Consider the following 24803-nt stretch of genomic DNA (forward strand, 5'->3'; position numbering starts at 1 on the left):
AAACGTCAGACGGGCCTGGACGTCTCGCACTGCAGGATTTGAGTCCCTGGCGGCGTAGTGTGTTACTGATGGTAGGCTTTGTTACTTTGGTCCCAGCTGGGATTTTTGCTCACCGTTCTTGTGATCATTTTGACCCCACAGGGTGAGATCTTGCGTGGAGCCCCAGATCGAGGGAGATTATCAATGGTCTTGTATGTCTTCCATTTCCTAATAATTGCTCCCACAGTTGATTTCTTCAAACCAAGCTGCTTACCTATTGCAGATTCAGTCTTCCCAGCCTGGTGCAGGTCTACAATTTTGTTTCTGGTGTCCTTTGACAGCTCTTTGGTCTTGGCCATAGTGGAGTTTGGAGTGTGACTGTTTGAGGTTGTGGACAGGTGTCTTTTATACTGATAACAAGTTCAAACAGGTGCCATTAATACAGGTAACAAGTGGAGAACAGAGGAGCCTCTTAAAGAAGAAGTTACAGGTCTGTGAGAGCCAGAAATCTTGCTTGTTTGTAGGTGACCAAATACTTATTTTCCACCATAATTTGCATATAAATTCATAAAAAATCCTACAATGTGATTTTCTGGAGAAAACATTTCTCAATTTGTCTGTCATAGTTGACGTGTACCTATGATGAAAATTACAGGCCTCTCTCATCTTTTTAAGTGGGAGAACTTGCACAATTGGTGGCTGACTAAATACTTTTTTCCCCCACTGTATGTACGTAACTAAGGCTGATTCAGGATATCCTCTGTTTTTGTGTATATACTTAATTTTAATTGTTAAAGTTTTTAAATAATTGATGTTTCAACATTTCTTGCAGTATAATAATTGTTTTTTTTATTTTGCTGTATTTTACTTGATTTAACTGTGGTGTATTATTATGTGTAAGTACGTGAATCTGGTTGAATTGAACTTCAACCACCACAGAGCAATAAGACTGCTCGACATATAATGGTGACATGACATTACTACCATGATTTTAAACAAAGATATGTATTAATTTTGAATACAGGACACTCAAAGTGTTTGACATTCTTCTTTATTCCATAAATTCCTTAAAGTCAGTTTGAGGTTTCAATTATCACCAACCTTCCCTCTTCCAAACACAGCACAGACACAACATTACATAATGTGGTAGAGAGTTCAAAGATGAAAAGACAAAAACGAAACATGACAAAGAGGTATGGAAAATATCCACACATGCCTCTATGTCTTCTCAAAACTCGGAACCACAAGAAGAGAGTTCAAATGGAGAAATGTTTGGGGTATTAGTTTGCCAATAAAAGAAACACACAGAGAGTTGAAATGGTCAAAACAGAGCTAACAAGGGGCATTGAGCCAATGGTGGGACATTAGGCAGAACGTTCAGCCATTGATACATTGCTTTATGTTATAGAATGAGAACACAACTCAGTCAACAAATCTTACTGTCAAGGTGGAATCTTCAAGTTCTCTGTACTGCAGATATTTTCCCTGATTTGGAAAAAGAAAATCAACCAGTCGCCTATTTTTAATAGAGTTCTAAGCCGCCCATTTTATTGCAGTACGCTCGTGTCATTGTGTCCCTGTGTATGTGTCACTGAAAGTGGTCATCCACCCACAGAAAGGCCTGTAAAGGTCTATGTCTGGGACAAGGGAACTTCATGAAATGTACAAATAAGTTGTTCCTTCAAAACAACTCCCTACTGGCTTTGATAGACTCAATAGAATGTACCACACATACACAAAGTCTACTGTCAATCTCATTCAAGTCAAAAGTAAATGAAATACATGATCTCAGGCAAAGTGAAATTATACCACACAATCAAACCCTACTAAAAAGGAAAGAAAATGAGATATGTCTGCTTATGGGGAGGAAGTGGAACAAAAGGTTGACTTGAGAGCATATTCTCCATATATTACACCACTTTGGACCAGAGCCCTATATGAAGTAGTCATAAGTAGTATACTATCTGGTGAATAGGGTTTGTAATGTTTGTTTAAGTAGGGGTATTGCTAAGGAGATGATACAGAGAGATGGTGAACCAAAAAAACAACTGGGTTCTCAACAGTCTGTCAATTTCATTACAGTACTGGAGGTCTCAGAAGCTGCTAAGGGCTGTAGGGTTATGGCCAAAAGACTTGGGAGGTGTGTGTGTATGTGTGTGTTGCATACAGAGGTGGAGATGTGTCAGGTGTCATTTTTTTAAATTATTATTATTTATGTTTTACCTTTATTTAACTAGGCAAGTAAAATTCTTATTTACAGTGACGGCCTACAGGTCAGGTGTCATTAAGGTTTTGTCAGATCCAGGCTCTTTTCCTTCTCTTCGCCCATCTCCTCTTCCCTCCATCCTTATGCCTCCAGCTCAAAGCCCATGCCAACCTTGTGACCGCCTGCATTGAAGTTCTTCCCATTGATCAGAGCTGAGAGAGTCAGCTTCACTCCTAGAGAGAGAGAGACATTAGTCTTAACACAGAAAGTACTGCTCCTTTCATTTATACTGAACAAAAATATAAACGCAACATGCAATTTCAAAGATTTTACTAAGTTACAGTTCATATAAGGAAATCAGTCAATTGAAATAAATTCATTAGGCCCAAATCACATGACTGGGAATACAGATATGCATCTGTTGATCACATACACCTTAGCCAAATACATTTAAACTCAGATTTTCACAATTCCTGACATTTAATCCTAGTAAAAATTCCCTGTCTTAGGGAAGTTAGGATCACCACTTTATTTTAAGAATGTGAAATGTCAGAATAATAGTAGAGAGAATGATTTATTTCAGCTTTTATTTCTTTCATCACATTCCCAGTGGGTCAGAAGTTTACATACACTCAATTAGTATTTGGTAGCATTGCCTTTAAATTGTTTAACTTAGGTCAAACGTTTCGGGTAGCCTTCCACAAGCTTCCCACAATAATTTGGGTGAATTTTGGCCCATTCCTCCTGACAGAGCTGGTGTAACTGAGTCAGGTTTGTAGGCCTCCTTGCTCGCACATGCTTTTTCAGTTCTGCCCACAAATGTTCTATAGGATTGAGGTCAGGGCTTTGTGATGGCCACTCCAATACCTTGACTTTGTTGTCCTTAAGCCATTTTGCCACAACTTTGGAAGTATGCTTGTGGTCATTGTCCATTTGGAAGACCCATTTGCGACCAAGCTTTAACTTCCTGACTGATGTCTTGAGATGTTGCTTCAATATATCCACATAGTTTTCCTTCCTCATGATGCCATCTATTTTGTGAAGTGCACCAGTCCCTCTTGCAGCAAAGCACCCCCACAGCATGATGCTGCCACCCCCGTGCTTCACGGTTGGGATGGTGTTCTTTGGATTGCAAGCCCCCCACCCCCTTTCCTCCAAACATAACAATGGTCATTATGGCCAAACAGTTCTATTTTTGTTTCATCAGAGCAGAGAAAAATACGATCTTTGTCCCCATGTGCAGTTGCAAACCGTAGTCTGGCTTTTTTATGGCGGTTTTGGAGCAGTGGCTTCTTCCTTGCTGAGCGGCCTTTCAGGTTATGTCGATATAGGACTCGTTTTACTGTGGATATAGATACTTTTGTACCTGTTTCCTCCAGCTTCTTCACAGGGTCCTTTGCTGTTGTTCTGGGATTGATTTGCACTTTTCGCACCAAAGTACGTTCATCTCTAGGTGACAGAACGCGTCTCCTTCCTGAGCGGTATGACGGCTGCGTGGTCCCATGGTGTTTATACTTGCGTACTATTGTTTGAACAGATAAACGTGGTACCTTCAGGCGTTTGAAAATTGCTCCCAAGGATGAACCAGACTTGTGGAGGTCTACAATTTTTTTCTGAGGTCTTGGCTGATTTATTTTGATTTCCCCATGATGTCAAGCAAAGAGGCACTGCGTTTGAAGGTAGGCCTTGAAATTCATCCACAGGTACACCTCCAATTGACTCAAATTATGTCAATTAGCCTATCAGAAGCTTCTAAAGCCATGACATCATTTTCTGGAATTTTCCAAGCTGTTTAAAGGCACAGTCAACTTAGTGTATGTAAACTTCTGACCCACTGGAATTGTGATACAGTGAATTATAAGTGCAATAGTCTTTCTGTAAACAATTGTTGGAAAAATTACTTGTGTCATGCACAAAGTAGATGTCCTATCCGACTTGCCAAAACTATAGTTTGTTAACAAGAAATTTGTGGAGTGGTTGAAAAACGAGTTTTAATGACTCCAACCTAAGTGTATTAAACTTCAAACTTCAACTGTATCTTTAAAATAAAGTAGGGACGTGGATCAGAAAACCAATTAGTATCTGGTGTGACCATCATTTGCTTCATGCAGCGTGACACATCTCCAGTCCAGTGTAGCTCAGTTGGTAGAGCATGGCGTTTGCAACGCCAGGGTTGTGGGTTCGATTTCCATGGGGGGCCAGTATGAAAATGTATGCACTCACTAAAAAACTGTAAGTCGCTCTGGATAAGAGTGTCTGCTAAATGATTAAAATGTAAATGTAAAATGCACAGAGTTGATCAGGCTGTTGATTGTGTCCTGTGGAATGTTGTCCCACTCCTCTTCAATGGCTGTGCGAAGTTGCTGTATATTGGCGGGAACTGGAACACGCTGTCGTTCATGCTTATACATACTATATACATTTTATGGACACAGTCACTAATTATATTTTGTTTGTTTTTACTCCTGAACTTCCTCCGATCATTTTCATGATGTCCATCTGGTATGCTTCTATATGCCATATCTTTCTAACTGTGCTCTTTCACAAAAGCTCACAATATATAACCTATATACTTATTATGGACACATCATGTCTTACACTAGTTATCTTGTTGTTATTAGTTGTTGTTATTAGTCCCATCCTTCAGCTCCATTCAACACCTCCCATCTATCTCTTAACACCATCCATATTGGATTTCTATTTGCCATATATTTTTCAACTGTACTGTGATGTTTTACAAAAGTTCTGAACCTTTCTATTCTCATTGTTTCTACAGTTTGTGAATTGAAAATAAACATATTTGCTAAAAGTATTATTATATTATTGATCGATTGACTATGACTTTTCAGATCACCCAGTAGTGCTATCTGCAGGGTCAGCTCCATGCAAATATTGCAATCATTCAGCCATTCCTGGACCTGTGTCCAGAAACAAGCTACAAATGGACAGTACCAAAACAAATGATCTAATGATTCTGTCTCTTCACAGCCAAATCTGCAGAGCTGGGAAGATTGTATCCCCATACAAATAACATTCCATTGGTAGCAAGAATTTGATATAATAATTTAAATTGAAAAATTCTAAGTTTTGAATCCGGCGTCATTTTGCGTATCAGTCTTCTGGTATCCGGCTGTCAATCTTCTGGTAAACTTTTTTATTTATCACAATTTTCTTTAACCAATTATGTTCTTTAATGCAAGGCCGACAGACAAGTTCCTTACTTTTTCCCCCTTCCACTTTCCTCTTCCATTTTTGCGGTAATGCTGCAATTATTTGGTTGTAGTTTTGGGTAGAGCAGACATTTCCATATGTTTTTGTTAGCTGCATGTGCGACATAACTCCACCATTCCTACTGATAATATCATTTTCGAAGATTATACCTTTTTTAAACATTTTCTAAAAAAATAATGTTTTTTTTATCAATTAGTATATTTGAGTTTAACCACAATATTTGTTGCAATATTTGTTCTGTCATTTCTGGAGGATTCAATTGAAATTGCAACCAACTTTCTATGGCTTGTTTTATAAATAGTGATATTTGGGAGATTATTTCCTTTTCAAATACCTGAAAGTGAGGGGTTGTAATCTGAATAAAGGGAAAAAATCCCTTCTTGCACATTGGGTGAGACAATCTTACTAGTTTGCTAGAGAACCAGTTCAGATTTAAGTATAATTTTTGTATGACTGAAGCTTTTAGTGATAGGTCTAATGCTTTAATATTTAATAATTTCTGTCCTCCTAATTCATATTCATTATATAAATAGGCCCGTTTAATTTTGTCTGGCTTGCCGTTCCAAATAAAATAGAATATTTTTTTTCTCATATAATTTTAAAAAACTGTTCGCTAGGCGTAGGCAAGACCATAAGCAAATAGGTAAACTGGGATAATACTAAAGAGTTAATCAGTGTGATTTTTCCACAAATTTACAGGTATTTACCTTTCCATGGTAGCAAGATCTTATCTATTTTTGCTAATTTTCTATTAAAATGTATTGGAGTGAGATCATTTATTTCATTTGGGATATGTATTCCGAGTATATCCACATAACCATCAGACCATTTTATTGGTAAACTACATGGTAATGTAAAAATTGTATTTTTTAGTGATCCAATACATAATATAGTAATTTGGTTGTAATCCAGAGAGGTTAGAAAATGTATCTAGATCCTCCATGAGGCTGTGGAGGGAATCAAGTTGTGGATTTAAAAGAAAACATGAATCATCAGCGTACAATGACACCTTTGTTTTTAAGCCCTGGATTTCTAATCCCTTGATATTATTGTTGGATCTGATTTTAATAGCTAACATCTCGATGGCCATAATAAATAGATATGCCGATAGTGGACAACCTTGTTTCACTCCTCTTGACAGTTTTACATTTTCTGAGATATAGCCATTATTTACTATTTTACACCTAGGGTTACTATACATGATTTTGACCCATTTTATAAGAGATTCTCCAAAATGTAAATGCTCCAGGCATTTATATATAAACCCCAGTCGTACTTTATCAAATGCCTTTTCGAAGTCTGCTATGAATAGCAGGCCTGGTTTCCCAGATTTTTCATAGTGTTCTATTGTTTCCAGTACTTGCCTTATATTATCTCCAATGTACAGTGTGGGAAAAAAGTATTTGATCCCCTGCTGATTTTGTACGTTTGCCCACTGACAAAGAAATGATCAGTCTATAATTTTAATGGTAGCTTTATTTGAACACTGAGAGACAGAATAACAACAACAAAATCCAGAAAAACGCATGTCAAAAATGTTATAAATTGATTTGCATTTTAATGAGGGAAATAAGTATTTGACCCCCTCTCAATCAGAAAGATTTCTGGCTCCCAGGTGTCTTTTATACAGGTAACGAGCTGAGATTAGGAGCACACTCTTAAAGGGAGTGCTCCTAATCTCAGCTTGTTACCTGTATAAAAGACACCTGTCCACAGAAGCAATCAATCAATCAGATTCCAAACTCTCCACCATAGCTAAGACCAAAGAGCTCTCCAAGGATGTCAGGGACAAGATTGTAGACCTACACAAGGCTGGAATGGGCTACAAGACCATCGCCAAGCAGCTTGGTGAGAAGGTGACAACAGTTGGTGCGATTATTCGCAAATGGAAGAAACACAAAAGAACTGTCAATCTCCCTCGCACTGGGGCTCCATGCAAGATCTCACCTCGTGGAGTTGCAATGATCATGAGAACGGTGAGGAATCAGCCCAGAACTACACGGGAGGATCTTGTCAATGATCTCAAGGCAGCTGGGACCATAGTCACCAAGATAACAATTGGTAACATACTACGCCGTGAAGGACTGAAATCCTGCAGTGCCCGCAAGGTCCCCCTGCTCAAGAAAGCACATATACAGGCCCGTCTGAAGTTTGCCAATGAACATCTGAATGATTCAGAGGAGAACTGGGTGAAAGTGTGGTGGTCAGATGAGACCAAAATCAAGCTCTTTGGCATCAACTCAACTTGCCGTGTTTGGAGGAGGAGGAATGATGCCTATGACCCCAAGAACACCATCCCCACCGTCAAACATGGAGGTGGAAACATTATGCTTTGGGGGTGTTTTTCTGCTAAGGGGACAGGACAACTTCACCGCATCAAAGGGACGATGGACGGGGCCATGTACCGTCAAATCTTGGGTGAGAACCTCCTTCCCTCAGCCAGGGCATTGAAAATGGGTCGTGGATGGGTATTTCAGCATGACAATGACCCAAAACACATGGCCAAGGCAACAAAGGAGTGGCTCAAGAAGAAGCACATTAAGGTCCTGGAGTGGCCTAGCCAGTCTCCAGACGTTAATCCCATAGAAAATCTGTGGAGGGAGCTGAAGGTTCGAGTTGCCAAACGTCAGCCTCGAAACCTTAATGACTTGGAGAAGATCTGCAAAGAGGGTGGGACAAAATCCCTCCTGAGATGTGTGCAAACCTGGTGGCCAACTACAAGAAACGTCTGACCTCTGTGATTGCCAACAAGGGTTTTGCCACCAAGTACTAAGTAATGTTTTGCAGAGGGGTCAAATACTTATTTCCCTAATTAAAATGCAAATACATTTATAACATTTTTGACATGCGTTTTTCTGGATTTTTTGGTTGTTATTCTGTCTCTCACTGTTCAAATAAAACCTACCATTCAAATTATAGACTGATCATGTCTTTGTCAGTGGGCAAACATACAAAATCAGCAGGGGATCAAATACTTAATTCCCTCACTGTATCGCCCATGTAAAAAACCTGTCTGATTAGAATGAATAATGTCCGACAATACCTTTATATTTCTATGCGCTATACATTTTGCTAGAATTTTTGCATCACAACACTGAAGTGTAAGGGGCCTCCAATTTTTTAACTGGACTGGATCTTTATATTTTCCACTTGTATCCTGTTTCAGTAATAATGAAATCACCTATTAGTTTATTCTACCCCTCCTCTGGTACTAATAGTCAAGGTTTGTAGATAAAGACAGATGTAGCTCGGCATCTGGTAGATACAGGTTAAGGTTAAGGTGATTTGAGTTACCTGGCCGGAGGGCCTGTGTGTAGCCGACTCCAATTAGACTGGCGTTGTTGACTTTGGCCTGCAGGGGGAGACAGACCAACACAGAGGTGATACAAGCACGCATTTGGCTGGTTGTGTGGTTCTAGTCCTGGCAATATGGACAGGTGTGTGGTTCTGTGTGGTTATGTATGTGTGGTTGTGGTACTCACAGACAGCGAAGCGTCCTTGTCCAGCTGGTATTTGGCTCCGATGCCGAAGCGTGTGTTGTTGCTGCCGGCCGTCCAGGCCAGGTTGATGGCTGTTTCCAGGTGGCAGTTCACCTTATGGTAGATGGAGCCGCCGAACTCTGTACCGTCGTTACTGAGAGGATAAAACACCATGGGCTTATTCAGTACGGTGCTACATAGCTTTTAAATCAACTTCTGGTGGATCATGACTGGCCACTTGGCAAATGTAACACATAAGTAATGGAAATAATGAAATTCATGGAGAAAGCAACTTAGCGCAAACACAAAGCAACCTCTGCTGGTCAGTGGTTAGGTTAGAGTCAGGGTTGGGGGTAGTAGTTAGGGTCAGGGGTAGTGGTTAGGGGTAGAAATTAAGGTTAGGGTTAGGAGTAGTGGTACTCACACGTTGGTATGGAGCTGGAAGTCCCCAGCCTTGTATCCCAGGGCAAAGTTGTTCTGGGACAGTTTAGACTTGGCTGTGTCGAAAGCCATCTGGTACCCGGCCAGCCAGCCCTCGTAGCCCAGCACAGCAGCTGCGTGAACCGTAGGGCCGGCCATGTCAAAGTCAAGGTCACAGCCCAAGTTGATGAAGTCGCGCTTGTAGCCAGTCTTCAGCTTGGCACTCGTCTTACTGCAGACAGAGAGGAAGGGGCCAGATAAAAGTAGAGAGGGTGTCAGGCTTCATGTGACATTATGGGCCAATTTGACAATAGAAAACAACAGCTCCAGTGACCGTATTACGTCTATACTGGTGCTGCGATTATTTCAAAATCCTTCATGTTCATGTGGACTACTAAAGATTAGGGAGGGAGGTAAAGATTGATCAGTGAGTGATCAGCTTACCCAGTGTTGGGCACAAACGACGTGTCCAGGGCCAGCTTCAAGCCCTTAGCCAGCTACAGACACACAGGATAGAGGAGGTATATCACATATTGTTGAACAGCAGACACAAAACAATATGAACAATATGGCTAATAATAGTACTGACTTTCAAACGTTGCGTATACATACCAGTTTTCATTTAATGAGTCAATATCAAGTGTGGTGTAACCTGGTTTTAGGCTGAACTGGTTTCAAACTCACCTGGTCCTCCATGGAGACCTCTGTGGTCAGGGTGTTGTCTGTGTTCCATTTCTGGTTGAAGCTCAGGCCCAGCTTCTTCACCTTGTACTTGGTCTCCAGGTTACCTGTTGCCTTCCCTGTGTCTGTGTTACTGGAGCCTGAGGTTGTAAACTCCTGAGAAAGAGAAGGAGAGAGGAGGGAGAGAGAGGAGTGAGCGATGTTGGAGAAGGAGAGGGGAGGGAGAGAGAGGAGTGAGCGATGTTGGAGAAGGAGAGGGGAAATGAGGGATGGTTAATAGCAGAAAAGTAAGAGAGCACAGCAGAAGAAACTGGAGCAAAGGAGAGAAAATAGAAAAGAGAAGGGGAACTGATACAGAAGAGTAGTCTTAACGAGAGCTTAGCACACTCCTCACTGAAGAGAGAGAGAGAGAGAGAAATAAAGAGATAAGCACCCCTTCCACATCTCTGCCAAGCAATTCCTCTCAGGTTTGCATGACTGGTTATAGTCAGTAGCTACTATTTTGAGTAATGGTAGATACCCTTAAACAGTGATCACTGACATTGGTCATGGACAGTGTGCAGGCTTTTGTTCCACCCAGCACACCTGCTTTAACTAATCAACTAATCCTCTAGACCTTTAGTAGTTGAATCAGGTGTGTTAGTGCTGAGCTGGAACCAAATCTAGTGTTGATAACCACTGTGTTAGACACTGAGGGAATCCATGGAGAGGTGAGTGGGGAAAGGATGCTAGGGGTATGCTGTGAGCTGAGGGAAGAGACCCTGTTTGCTGGTCAAGCCAGTCATCTAGTCACTGGCAGACCAATAACTAGTAACCTATAGACCAGTAACCTGGCCAGTTAGACCAGTCTAAAGGTGTGTGTGTCTAGGGATAGGAGTTAATGTCGTTATAGCTTTAGCAGTGTAGGGGGAATGGTATCAATCAATCAGCTGGGACACTGCTGCAAAAAAGCCTGCAGGGAGCAAAAGCCTGCTCCACACAAACACACACACACACACACACACACCCACACACCCACACACCCACACACACCCTTACCATCTGACAATGAAGTCCAGAGAGGAAGCAGAAAAAAGGCAAAGGAAGAGAGAGGCAGAGAGTTCAGTCAGAAACACACAGGTATTCACACTCAATCACTTTTCCACTCTTTCAGAAAAGAAGAGAAGATTCCCATGTCCATACTGTATACCAGAGACACCAACACTGCACCAATGTGTTTGAACTGTGAATCAGAGCTGTACAACCTCTCATTTTACAAGATACGGTTGAGTTTTCTGAGAAGTCCAAATAAAGTGTATTTCATGAAGTCTTCTTGGTGATTGAATTTAGTCAGAGGGAGCGTTAGATTAGTTATCCAAACGGGTAAAATACATATCCAATGTGTACAGGCGAAAATTAGATGAAGATAATGACACACACACACCCCTAAATAATCCTGCACACAGTATTGCTGCCCCTAACACTTTTAAGAGCGGATAACTGACCATTTCAGGGAACAGCAATGCTATGAGCGGGATCCATTTTGTTCTAACGTAGAAGGAGATTCTAGTCAGATAGACAGTGATGTACCGAGCTGACTCTGTGAGTTAAACAGTCTGTCAGACTCTCTGGCAGACACACACACATACACTACCAGCAGACAGTGAGTCAGCCATTTTGACTGTCCTGCTCAGCCCTGAGGCCCTGAGGTGTTAGACATGAGGCTTATAGGGCCAGACTATACGCACACACACACACACAAATGAATGGGTCACTCGGATCGAGTGAAGCCTAAATATAAATGTTACACATCTGTGATGAATGCTTTGAAAAACATGATATCCCTCCTTTTGCAACAAGGCCTTTACAGCCAGGTTACCGTCCTAAAATAAAGGGTGATATGTAAATAAATGTATAAAAAAGAGGAGGGATTCAACAAATGACAGTGAAAGAGGGAGCGAGACGTTGTACTTACAACTCCACTCTGGGCCTTGGTCTTTAGGTCCAGTTTCACGATTCCAAAGCCTAGAGGGAAAAAGAGAGAGAGGAGAATGAAGAGGGGGAAGAGAAAACTCATGGTCCTGTATGGCTCAGTTGGAAGAGCATGGCACTTACAACACCAGGAATGGAGTCACTTTGGATAAAAGCATCTGCTAAATGGCATATCCTATACTGTATATATTCTAAATAGAGGAGCAGACCACATTTGTACCTTTCGTTATTGTATACATCATTTACATGATTGTTTTCAATGAGGGTCATCCAAGCTTTCAAGCTTCACAGTTGTGAAACAAGAACATTTGCAGAAAAGTTGATCTAATGGTCAGATACAAAGATGCCAAGAGGCACTGTTTGACTCATTATGAATGAGGATGAACCACGTCTAAACACACACACATTGAGTCCCAGCCCCCATCCCCTTACAGTTGTAAATCAAAGGCTAGAGGTCACAGAGTCCTTGATGACCAGCTGAGGTTTATGGTCTCAGGGGGAGAGAGAGAGCGAGAGAGAGAGGTTGAGTGATCCTAAGAGCGTACAGACACATGAAATATGCAGGTGTCTCCTCCCTTTCTCCTTGTGTGTGGTGGTGGAGGGGGTGATTTGATGACTCACCATAGCCCTTGCCGAAGATGTCTTTGGTGGCTTTTCCCAGGTCTGAGTATGCAGGAGGAACAGCCATGGCGACTGTGGAGAGAGATATACACATTAGGGTGTATCTCTGATACTACAACATCACTTCTATAACTCATAGGAGGCAAAAGGCTGTTCAAACGGAGCGCGCACTCCAGCACACATCACACTACTTCTACGAAGAAAAGGTCCAACACAGCACCTACCTATAACTTCACACAGAATACAGCTGTGTTCTAGTAAATTAGCTTTGAACTGAAACAAACACACACAGCATCTAGGCCAACACACAGTGTCCACACAGCAACTAGGCCTACACACAGTGTCCACACAGCATCTAGGCCTACACACAGTGTCCACACAGCATCTAGGCCTACACACAGTGTCCACACAGCAACTAGGCCTACACACAGTGTCCACACAGCATCTAGGCCTACACACAGTGTCCACACAGCATCTAGGCCTACACACAGTGTCCACACAGCATCTAGGCCTACCCACAGTGTCCACACAGCATCTAGGCCTACACACAGTGTCCACACAGCAACTAGGCCTAGACACAGTGTCCACACAGCATCTATCTACAGTGCCTTCGGAAAATATTCAGACCCCTTGACTTTTTCCACATTTTGTTAAGTTACAGCCTTATTCTAAAATTGTTTAAATTGTGTTTTTTTCTCTCATCAATCTACACACAATACCCCATAATGACAAAGCAAAAAAAGTTTTTTAGAAATTTTTGCAAAGTTATAATACAAAATACAAATAACTAATACATTTACATAAGTATTCAGACCCCTTACTCAGTACTTTGTTGAAGCACCTTTGGCAGCGACTACAGCCTCGAGTCTTCTTGGGGATGACGCTACAAGCTTGGCACACCTGTATTTGGGGAGTTTCTCCCATTCTTCTCTGCAGATCCTCTCAAGCTCTGTCAGGTTGGATGGGGAGCATTGCTGCACAGCTATTTTCAGGTCTCTCCAGAGATGATTAATCGGGTTCAAGTCCGGGCTCTGGCTGGGCCACTCAAGGACATTCAGAGACTTGTCCGGAAGCCCCTCCTGTGTTGTCTTGGCTGTGTGCCTGCGAGAGGACGTCCGAAGGGAGCTAGCCTGCCGGGACACCATTTTGTCCTTCAATCAACTGGTGGACTTGGCCATCCGTTTGGACAACCTGCTGGCTTCTAGAGGACGTCCTGGAAGTGGTCAGTCCGTTCCCCCCCCCCCTCCCCCCCAACCCAGATCACGAGATGATGGAGCTGGGTGGTGCGGCGATCCGGGAGAGCGGAGGACGACAGCGCCAGTGTCACTCTTGTGGCACGAGAGGACATTCTACTGTACGCTGTCGTCAGCGTTCTTTTGGGTCTGGAGGCGGCAGGCAGGGCACTCTCACGTCACCCCAGATATCGAACACCCACACTTGTTCAGAGCCCTCTGCTGCGCACTGTACCCTACACATCCGCTTTCCTGATTACCCGGTAGTTCAACAGTGTAAGGCGCTGGTCGATTCAGGCACAGCTGGGAACTTTATGGACAGGTCGTTAGCACATATTCTAGGTATTACCTTGGTTCCCCTATCCATTCCACTCCTCATCAGAGCACTTGACAATCAACCATTAGGGTCCGGGTTCGTTAGGGAAGTTACAGCACCAATCACTATGGTTACGCACAAGTCCCATAGAGAGCAAGTCACTTTTTTTTTTATTATTGAGTCACCTGATTTCCCTGTTGTGTTAGGTCTTCCCTGGTTAGCATTACACAATCCCACCTTTTCATGGCCGCAGAGGGTTCTTACGGGGTGGTTGCGAGAGTGTCAGGGTAGGTGTATTGATGTTTCCGTTGGTGCAACCACGGTGGAAAGTCCAGACACTACCTCCACCGTGCGCTTTCCCCCTGAATACCTCGATTTGGCGCACACGTTTTCCAAAACACAGGCGACTAAATTACCACCTCATCGGGCGGGGGATCGCGCGATAAACCTCCGGGTAGACGCTGTGCCTCCCAGGAGTCATGTGTATCCCCTGTCGCAGGCTGAAACTGAGACATACGTCTCCGAGTCCCTGCGCCAGGGGTTCATACGTCCCTCCACTTCGCCCGCCTCCTCAAGTTTCTTTTCGTGAAGAAAAAAGACGGAGGTCTGCGCCCTTGCATTGATTACCGAGCACTGAACAAGGGGACAATACGTTATAGTTATCCTCTACCCCTCATTCCATCTGTGATCGAGTCAATGCATGGGGCGCGCTTCTTCACAAAATTAGATCTCCGGAGTGCGTACAACCTGGTGCGTGTCCGAGAAGGGGACGAGCGGAAGACAGCATTCAGCACAACCACGGGCATTACGAATACCTGGTGATGCCTTACGGTTTGATGAATGCTCCATCCGTCATTGGCTGACTCCAACCACGGTCAAGGAGGTGCAGCGCTTTATTGGCTTTGCCAACTACTATCGGAGGTTTATCCCGGGCTTTGGCAAGGTCGCAGCTCCCGTAACATCTCTGTTGAAGGGTGGGCCGTCCCGGCTCCGCTGGTCTGCTGAGGCTGACAGGGCCTTCAGTAACCTGAGGGTTCTGTTCACCTCAGCCCCGGTACTGGCCCATCCCGATCCATCACTACCGTTCGTAGTGGAGGTGGATGCGTCCGAGGTAGGGATAGGCGCTGTACTGTCTCAACAGCCACTCCGCCTGCCCTGCCGGAAGCTGAGCCCACGGTTTGTGGGGCCGTTCAAAGTCCTGAGGAGGGTAAACGAGGTTACATATAGGTTATTACTCCCTCCAAACTACCGTATTAACCCCTCGTTCCATGTGTCTCTCCTCAGGCCGGTGGTGGCTGGTCCGCTCCAGGAGTCTGAGGTGCGGGAGGTTCCTCAACCCCCTCTGGACATCGAGGGGGCCCCGGCGTACTCCTTCCGTTCCATCCTGGATTCGAGGCGTCGGGTACCTTGTGGAGTGGGAGGGGTACGGTCCGGAGGAGCGGTGCTGGGTTCCGGTAAGGGATATCCTCGATCCCTCCCTATTGCGGGATTTCCACCGTTACCATCCGGCTCGCTCTGCTCCGCGTCCTCCTGGCCATCCCCGAGGCCAGTGTTGGCGCGCTGCTGGAGCTGCGCGTCAAGGGGGGGGTACTGTCACGACTTCCTCCGATTTGTCATTATGGGGTATTGTGTGTAGATTGTTGAGGATTTTTTTTGTTTTATTCATTTTGAAAAAGTCAAGGGGTCTGAATACTTTCCGAAGGCACTGTATGCGTTCACAGTCACACACACCACACGCTGCTCTAGAAAGTTTTTCAACAGAAGCAAACACACACACCAACATACACCACACAGTGTCTACTAACTAGTGGATATACAGGCCCACTAATGCCTTACTCTTGGTAAGGTGCTCACACAATCCTTGACTGTGTCCTAAATAATATTCACACTAGTATACTAGGCTATTCAGTATGAATGGCAAATACATAGCTTCATACTAAAGTAGTATCCAAAGTTGTGTTGGAGCCTTGTTACTGAGCTAAATTTGGGAATCTAATTCTCTTTTATAAAGGTGTTCTTTGTCAAATCAATGTACTGTCAAGTACTGATGGCCGGGCCAGCTACAGTAGCCCTGATCTGGTCTACTGGGCCTGTGATATATTGCTTCTCGCTCCCCCCTACCTCCCCACTCTAGCCCAGCCAATTGGTTTAACACCATTTATTCCTGGCATCAGTCTATTAGTGAACCGCTAGCTAGCATGGTTTAACTTAATGGGATTGACTCTTACGAGGCAGGGACTGCTTGTGTTTTGGCCCCTGGTATACCAGGTAAACATCTCTCTAAATAGGAAACCACATGGCACAGCCTGATTTGGGACACCTTAAGATAGGAATAAGTTGCCCTAAAATCAAAGTTTGTTTGATTTTGGGGTGAACTGTGCCTTTAAAAGCATGTCACTTCATTGCCTAAGTCAGTGCTGTTAGTAGCTAGCTGCCTGCGTATGAAACTGTTAGCGTAAGAAGATGTGGAAGCAGATGTATGCCATATAGCGATCGCGGTATACGCCACAGCACTCACTCTAGTATGCCACTATGCGCTATTGAACGAAAGTAAGCCTAAGCCTAAGCCTAAGCCAGAGTTTGGCTGGTCAGCAACTACCACTGCACACAACTGCACTATGCTAACTTTTATAATGTCACCATGGTCCCCTGTGTCTCTGCTTGGATATTGGACCTGTGTGTGTGTGTGTGTGTGTGTGTGTGTGAAGGTGACTTTGCTGTGGCAGTGTGTCTCTTTCTGCTCTTGCTGGTGACTAGGGGCTGTCCCAACACTCCTAATACCTTCCTACCCTTGTCTCCTTTCAAGTTTTTTCCCCCTCAATGACCACTTTAATATATGCCCTTTCAGATTAGTGGCATGTAACGTATCACGTTACCTATCAAGTCCTCTCACATCCGTAGTTGTGACGGAATGGCGACAAGGACAGGGCAAGAATGGAAACAAGGACTGTTGGGTGTGGGGAAAAGCCCAGTGTTTCTTAAAGGGATACTTCGGGATTTTGACAATAAGGCCCTTTATCTACTTCCTCAGAGTCCGATGAAATTGTGGATACCATTTTTATGTCTCTGTGTCCAGTATGAAGGAAGTTAGAGGTAGTTCCGTGAGCCTGCTAGCAGACACTCATAGACTTCCAGTCATTGTGCTAACGCTAGTTAGCAATTGCGTTAGAACTAGTTAACAACTTCCTTCAAACTGCATGCAGAAACATAAATATGGTATCCAAAAGTTCATCTGACTCTTGGAAAGTAGATAAAGGGCCTCATTTCCAAAATCCTGAAGTATCCCTTTAAGTACTCTCTGACACTTGTGTTTGTAATAAGTGCTATACATCTGTAACATCTGAATGATAGATTGATCGATCGATTGAGACAGTCCAGGGGACCCTGATGACATCTTTGTCCCTCTCTCCCCCACCTCCCTCACTCACCCTTGTGGCAACATGGCGCACAGGGAGCTCCTTTGTTCTGATTGGCCTGTGCTGCTGGACTCGCCTCCTCCTTCCTCACCACGCTCGCCTTCTCTCCTCCTTTGTCTGACATGACTCTTCAGATGTGGGGAAGAGTACAAGGAAGGACAGAAGACTTAGGCATGCAATCTCTCACTGTTTTCACAACAATGCTAGTGGTGTGTGTACTGTGAGTTTGGTCTGCTTTGGTTTAACTGGACTGGTCCAAACCTCATGTCTCTATCATAATCCGTAAAAAATGTATTGGTGGTAAAAATTAGGGCGACTAAATCAATGGAGGCCAGCGAAAAGAAGTGGCCAAAAATCTGGAAAATAGCATTGCGTCAGATAGGCTGGATGCTGTGCAAGAATGAAGGTACCTGACAGGCTTACCATTGAACTCCTCATCTTTCTTCTCAAATCCGAAGGACAGAAAACAATATAGATGTAAGATAGATATTGATTTGTAGTATTTTCATATTTTAGAATACACTGTTCATATTAATAGGAAGTTCATTTTGGAAGACTTCTCACAAAAACAAGCGTATCTCTGAAATGTCAATGGAGCACTGAGTGGAAACAACTAGGAAGATAACGAACACAAAATGTAAAATCCTCTAAAAGTTTCGGCAAGAAAGCTGCACCACTCTGTCAACAGAGCTTGGTGCTTATTATTGAATGTATTAGGTTACGAAAATCCAACTTTTTGGATATAATGTTAAAGGTGCCCTATGTTAATAGTTCACCTAATTTCAGTTTGTGACAAAACAAGCAAGTATAGTGTAGAGAATCATTGTACCATCTAAACCGCCGTGAAATATCTTTTGCATAACCAAAAATATTGTATTTTCAGCTGTTTGAAGCTGGAGTATAAAACCAAAAGTAAAAGATGCAAAAACGAAACTTAAGAACGGGAAGCATAGAAATAGCGCACCTATAACAGATCTACCACTTCTTAAACTTGCTTTCAATGAGAATGACAGATCTATAACTCACATTTCTATGTGCATTTGGCCGCGTTGCCCAGAAAGTTACATATTGTAGCTTTAATGATATGTTAGAGAAAGACCCCACTGAACTATTCAGAACACGAAGAATCATATTTGTCTTGGTAAAATGTATTTTATAATATAAAGTGATGTTATAGATATGTGGTAGTAGAGTAGAGGCCTGAGGACACACACTTAATACGTTGTGAAATCTGTTATGAATGTATTGTAATGTTTTTAAAATGTATAACTGCCTTAATTTTGCTGGACCCCAGGAAGAGTAGCTGCTGCCTTGACAGCAGCTAATGGGGATCCATAATAAATACAAATGTCATCACCAAAGCACGTTTTCACGGTGGACATACTGAACCATTTACATTTTTATCCAGAGCGACTTACAGTTTGTGAGTGCATACATTTTCATACTGGCCCCCCGTGGGAAACAAACCCACAACCCTGGCGTTGCAAGCGCCATGCTCTACCAACTGAGCTACAGGGGACCAGAGGGTGTGTCCTCAGCACTGATAAAGCAGTGCTCTATGGCCCATATAGAAAACTGCTGATATGTTTATCACTCAAAGGGCCCACGGCTGTATAGATGACAAACACACACCACCTATGACAACATCTGATGATCTGGTAACACACACATACCTTACTGTGGTACCGAGAGCATCTGGTGATTTGGGGACACAGCAGTGAGGTGGATGATTTGTTTCCGTGGTGATGGTTACCCTGGTGTCACTGGAAATGTAGACTCACTCACCCCCTACCACACACACATACGCACACACACACACACACACAAACACACCTCACTCCATAATGTGACTGATGTGAGGAGAGCAGTCCTGTCCTCTATGTTTTCCTCAGTGCTGTTGTCTATGCTCAGGGACTTTATGACAGTAGGCTGGCTGATGTGAGGGGCCATTCTGCAGACCCAGCACGGTGTGGGATCTGTCTTTGTCAGTTACACCCCCCACACACACACACGTAACCACACGCCCCTTCTCACTTCCATTCCTCCTTACTCAGTCCCTTATTCCCAGCTTCCTCACTGTCTCCTCCCCCTTCTCCCCCTGACCCCTGTTCTATAAATAACCCAGGTGGACTTGACACCATGCCTCATATGACCATGCCATTTTGAAATGGATGCTTTACCCCTCTACCTCCTGCTACCCTAACCTCACACACACCTCTCATCACTCCTACCCAACCCACACCCCCATAGACGCACACTCTTTCCTATCTCCACCCTTGACCCCTACTTTCCTCTCTCTTGACTTCCCACTCTCTCTCTCTTTCTCACTCGCCTCCTCTGACCCCTTCACTAGCCTGTCCCCCAAACAAATGTCAAACACACATTCACTGAGCTCCAGGGGTCACAAGGACATTCATAAATCAGCTATGCACAGGACAGGAAAACAAGTGCACACTCAGACAACAACTTGGCTGGCCCAAATGACCAAATGGATATAACACATCCAGTGGGATCCTGGGAAATGTAGATACCAGACAGCCAGTATTCACAATTGTATTCCTGGGTCTTTATGCTATTCAAACTAAATAAGCACCATTGTTGGGGATATCAGTCAGCTGCAAAAGTTATTATCATGCCAGCCCAGAGACTGGTTTGGTGATGGAGACAGACTAGGGACAGGCGAGGGTGACGCTTTACTTAAGGTCTGCTTATAAACTGCCAAATTCACATAGAAATGTGAGTTATAGATATATCATTCGCATTGAAAGCAAGTCTAAGAAGTGGTAGATATGTTCTATGTGTAATATTTCTATGCTTCCCATTCTTAAGTTTCGTTTTTGCATCTTTTACTTTCTGTTTTGTACACCAGCTTCAAACAGCTGAAAATACAATATTTTTGGTTATTGAAAATATATTTCACAGCGGTTTAGACAGTACAAGGCAGCCAAATTAGGCTACACCTAGTGAATTTATGGCCTGAATATACAGTGGTGCATGGGTTAGCTATGGCTACCACATTGCCTACTCAACAGGTAGCCTAGTGGAAAGGTTGCTGGTTGAAATCCCCGAGCTGACTAGGTGAAAAATCTGTTGATGTGCCCTTGAGCAAGACACTTAACCCTAATTGCTCCTGTAAGATGCTCCGGATAAGAGCATCTGCTAAATGACCGAAATGTAAATTCCTTCCAGCCAACGCCAGGCACTTCAGGACAGCCATTTTCCTATAGGGGTTGATATTCAGCCTGTGTATATGGAGCTAAATATTCATCTGCTCAACACTAAACACAGCCAAGGAACCTAAATTGTGATTAACAGCATTCTTTTACCGTCTGAGTCTAAAATTGAACGTACTATCACTGGCTATAGGCCTACTCTCTTCAGACTTATTAAAAGGACTAGGCCTACTGCTTCAGACAATAAGAAGCAAGGCTTGGATCATTCTTTGTTGTCCATAGGTACAATTGGATTGTGATTACTCTTTTTTCACAATGACTTGAAATTCCAAATCGTATTTCACTTTCATTTCTGTTGTGGGCCGACCTTCTGGCGATGGATTATTGAATTGCTGCGTGTTACATCAGAACCAGCGTGCGTAAAGAGCACTATGCCAACACGAGGATAAATCTAACCCTCTTTGTTTCTGGGGCACAAACCATGCTGTTAATGGGCATACAAATTTAGAAAACATGTTATAAAACACTGACAATGTATTATATAGGGCGTAATTTATGGGCTCACATAATTGCCCTTTGGAATAGACAGATGGCTAGCCTAGGTCTCAATTGTTCATAGTTAAATGCATTGCTCATGTTTGCAAAAATGTATAGTGCTAGAACCAGATACTCTGGAGAAAAAAATTACAATTCAAAAAATCTACAATTGAATTGACAATAACTGTCTAGCCATTTTAATATTCTGCTGAAATTCTGAGACTGTAATTGGCACTAAAAGTGAAATACTGTGCGAAATACTCAATATTTAGCATCAACATTTTTATTATAGGCTATATAATCAGTTTATGTATATCCTATAATAAACCTACATAGCCTAGTGCTATCTACTTTGTCCGAAAGTTGTAATGCCTGAATATGTAAAAGTACTGAGACATTTGCAGTTGTCAGATAGTCAGGCCTGCCCTGTCCTGCAGCCCTACTATTCTGTAGCCTACCACACTGTACTCTCGCTTCCACACTTTGAGCCATCTAAACAAAAATCAAATGAGTAAAATATTATTTCAATATCACTCAAATAGCCGTGAAAGTTTTTCTGAATAAAATATCGTTGGTGTTATGAATTCCCTACCTTATTTGCGGGGCGATGCGCGGAGTTTCAGAACAGTCTGGGTCTCGCGCAATAGGGCACAGTGAAGGAGAAAAAGAAAGTACAGAGGGGTGGACTGAGCAGGCGCAATCAGACGGACTGAGCAGGCGCAATCAGACGGACAAAGAGGGCGGGGTCGTTGTGTAATTGTCATTGAGCAAAGAGAGAGAGGTAGTCTACAAAACAAGCCAATTGTTTTCCAAAGCTTGTTTATGTTTTGCAGGCAGGGGCGTCATGCATCCCAAAAATCTGAGGGGGCACAAAGTACGTGAGGATGGCTGGCCGCCCCCAGTCAGGAAGTTGGAGAATTTTGCATTTTTCAAACACCTGAAACTGCTTTTTCCTGCAATCTAGAGCCATAGTCATTATGCTTAATTCTATGTTTAAAAAAAAGTATGGATATTTTTCTGCATATCTAAGCGTACCTCTTGAGCTGTCTGTATCCTCCATTAAAAAAAAAAAAAACTAAATATGCTTCTCTGCATCTTTGCTAAAATCTGGGTAAAAGATTGAAAGGAATGTGAGTCTTATTCAGTACATTTAGTTATTGCTTGCTTTTCTAAAGTCTACCAACCTCACCAGCAGGCATGCCAGCTAAGATAACTTGATTCATAGCCTGAAATAGCTTCTTGGTAGCTAGTTATAATAATACATATATTTTTATTTTAACTAGGCAAGTCAGTTAATAACAAATTCTTATTTACAATGACAGCCTACACCAGCCAAACCCGGACAATGCTGGGCCAATTGTGCACCGCCCTATGGGACTCCCAATCACAGCCGGTTGTGATACAGCCTGGAATTGAACCAGGGGGTCTGTAGTGACGCCTCAAGCACTGAGATGTAGTGCCTCAGACCACTGCGCCACTCGGAAATATATTTATTTTATAGAGCTAGCGCTTTTATTCCAAGTAGAATTTCAAAGTCGCTTTAAAAATAAACCAAAAACAATTTAAAGCTACAATACGTAACTTTTTTGGTGACCTGACCAAATTCACATAGAATTGTGAGTAATAGTCCTTTCCTTCACATTTAAAGCAAGACTAAGAAGTGGTAGATCTGTTCTATGTGCACTATTTCTATACTTCCCGTTCTTAAATTTAGTTTTTGCTTTTACTTTCGGTTTTGTACACCAGCTTCAAACAGCTGAAAATACAATACTTTTGGTTATGGAAGTGATTTCCACAGCGGTTTAGATGTTACAATGATTCTCTACACAATGACTGCTTGTTTTGTCACATAAACTGAAATTAGGCGAACTATTAGAATTTTAGCAACCAGGAAATGGCTTTCTGCATAGTGCATCTTTAACAGAACAAATATAGGGATCTTGCAGTATTTGGGCGATGGTCTTCCACATCTTTATAGGCAGTTCAGAAAGGTAGTATCTTGAGAGGAGGGAGCATAGATGGTACAGCCAGGCAGGGAGGTAGAGACATCTGACTGACAGGCCACAGAGCTCCTCAACAGGCACCTGGTCGTCTTCGATAGTCACAGCTCCTCCTCCGTAGGTAGGCTGGATCATCTCCACTACTGAAATGTAGTACCCACCTGGGTGATGATTCGGCGACTGTAAAAGCACGAGTAAGACCACCACACCTCAATAGTGGTCCAGAAAAGCCCCCTTGCAGGCTATTGCGAAATGTACATTCAAGCAAACACTATGCCTTGGCTAGTCCTACAGTAGGTTAGACTATCTGTAGAAACCTCCCTGTATGCAAAGCCTCTGCCAAGAGGTCTGGATCTTTATGACACAGTAACTGTTATTATTAGCCTATGTTGCCCAACAAACAGGATTCATCCATCCTACCTCAGAGCGAAGTAACACACTCGCATTAGCCCTCAATTGCTCATTCATGCCTTGGCTTTATTTCTCATAATAAGCATTATAACGTTACATAATCAAAACAACGTGTAATAATAGTTCAATATCAAGAATGTAGCATAGGCTTACATATGGTGACTAGAATAGGCCTATTACCAAATATTTATAACGCTCTTTATGCTATCTGTGCTATTACTTTCCATTCCAATCCACAAAATAAACAATGGTCCATGTACATCAAAATCATCCTTTCTATATTTTGTATCAAACTTGGAAGCAAATATCTGCCAAAACCAGTTACATTCAACGGATACGTCTTGTTACATTAAACGTTAGTGACCTCATAATGGCCATTCGCTCTAAAGTAGCCTCTATATTTGTTTTGAGTTTGAGAATGCCACTGTTTGGCAGTTTTTGCCTTATATTCAGTGCCTTCGGAAAGTATTCAGACCCCTTTACTTTTTCCACATTTTGTTACGTTACAGCCTTTTCTAAAATGTATTAAATTTTTCAAAAGCCTCAGCGATCTACACACAATACCCCATAACGACAAAACGAAAACAGGTTTTTAGAAATGTTTACACCTTATTTACATAAGCATTCAGCCCCTTTGCTATGAGAATCGAAATTGAGCTCAGGTGCATCCTGTTTCCATTGATCATCGTTGAGATGATCCATTTTAGAATAAGGCTGTAACTTAACAACATTCAGAAAGTATTCAGACCTCTTGACTTTTTTCACATTTTGTTACATTACAGACTTATTCTAAAATGGATTCAATTGTTTGTTTCCCCTCATCTATCTACACACATTACCCCATAATGACAAAGCAAACAGGTTTTTAGACATTTTTTCAAATGTATTCAATATAAAAATGGAAAATACACATTTGCATAAGTATTCAGACCCTTTGCTATGAGACTCGAAATTGAGCTCAGGTGCATCCTGTTTACATTTATCATCCTTGAGATGTTTCTACAACTTGATTGGAGTCCAACTGTGGTAAATTAAATTGATTGGACATGATTTGGAAAGGGACACACCTGTCTATATAAGGTCCCACAGTTGACAGTGCATGTCAGAGCAAAATCCAAGCCATGAGGTCG

General features: G+C 42.7%; 1 protein-coding gene across 4 annotated transcripts; it reads right to left on the reverse strand.

Moving 5' to 3' along the window:
* Nucleotides 1-1014: 1014 nt before the first annotated feature.
* On the reverse strand, nucleotides 1015-21959 carry LOC121573279 (voltage-dependent anion-selective channel protein 2-like). Of its 4 annotated transcripts, XM_045226956.1 has the most exons (12): nucleotides 21855-21949; nucleotides 19226-19340; nucleotides 17565-17680; nucleotides 12589-12660; nucleotides 11951-12000; nucleotides 11035-11037; nucleotides 10000-10152; nucleotides 9760-9812; nucleotides 9320-9547; nucleotides 8899-9049; nucleotides 8711-8768; nucleotides 1015-2418 (listed from the first exon to the last, which is right to left on the reverse strand). In XM_045226956.1, exons 3-12 carry the CDS (start codon nucleotides 17674-17676, stop codon nucleotides 2327-2329), a joined length of 972 nt encoding a protein of 323 aa, XP_045082891.1. In that variant the 5' UTR covers nucleotides 17677-17680; nucleotides 19226-19340; nucleotides 21855-21949; the 3' UTR covers nucleotides 1015-2326. The 4 variants fall into 4 exon arrangements, with proteins under 4 accessions (XP_045082891.1, XP_045082889.1, XP_045082892.1 ...); XM_045226954.1 differs by lacking the exon at nucleotides 19226-19340 and having other exon boundaries at nucleotides 21855-21959; XM_045226957.1 differs by lacking the exons at nucleotides 11035-11037; nucleotides 19226-19340 and having other exon boundaries at nucleotides 21855-21959.
* Between the last annotated feature and the right edge of the window lie 2844 nt (nucleotides 21960-24803).

This window comes from Coregonus clupeaformis, chromosome 18, assembly GCF_020615455.1.
Source record: "Coregonus clupeaformis isolate EN_2021a chromosome 18, ASM2061545v1, whole genome shotgun sequence".
Classification (NCBI taxonomy): Eukaryota; Metazoa; Chordata; class Actinopteri; order Salmoniformes; family Salmonidae; genus Coregonus; species Coregonus clupeaformis.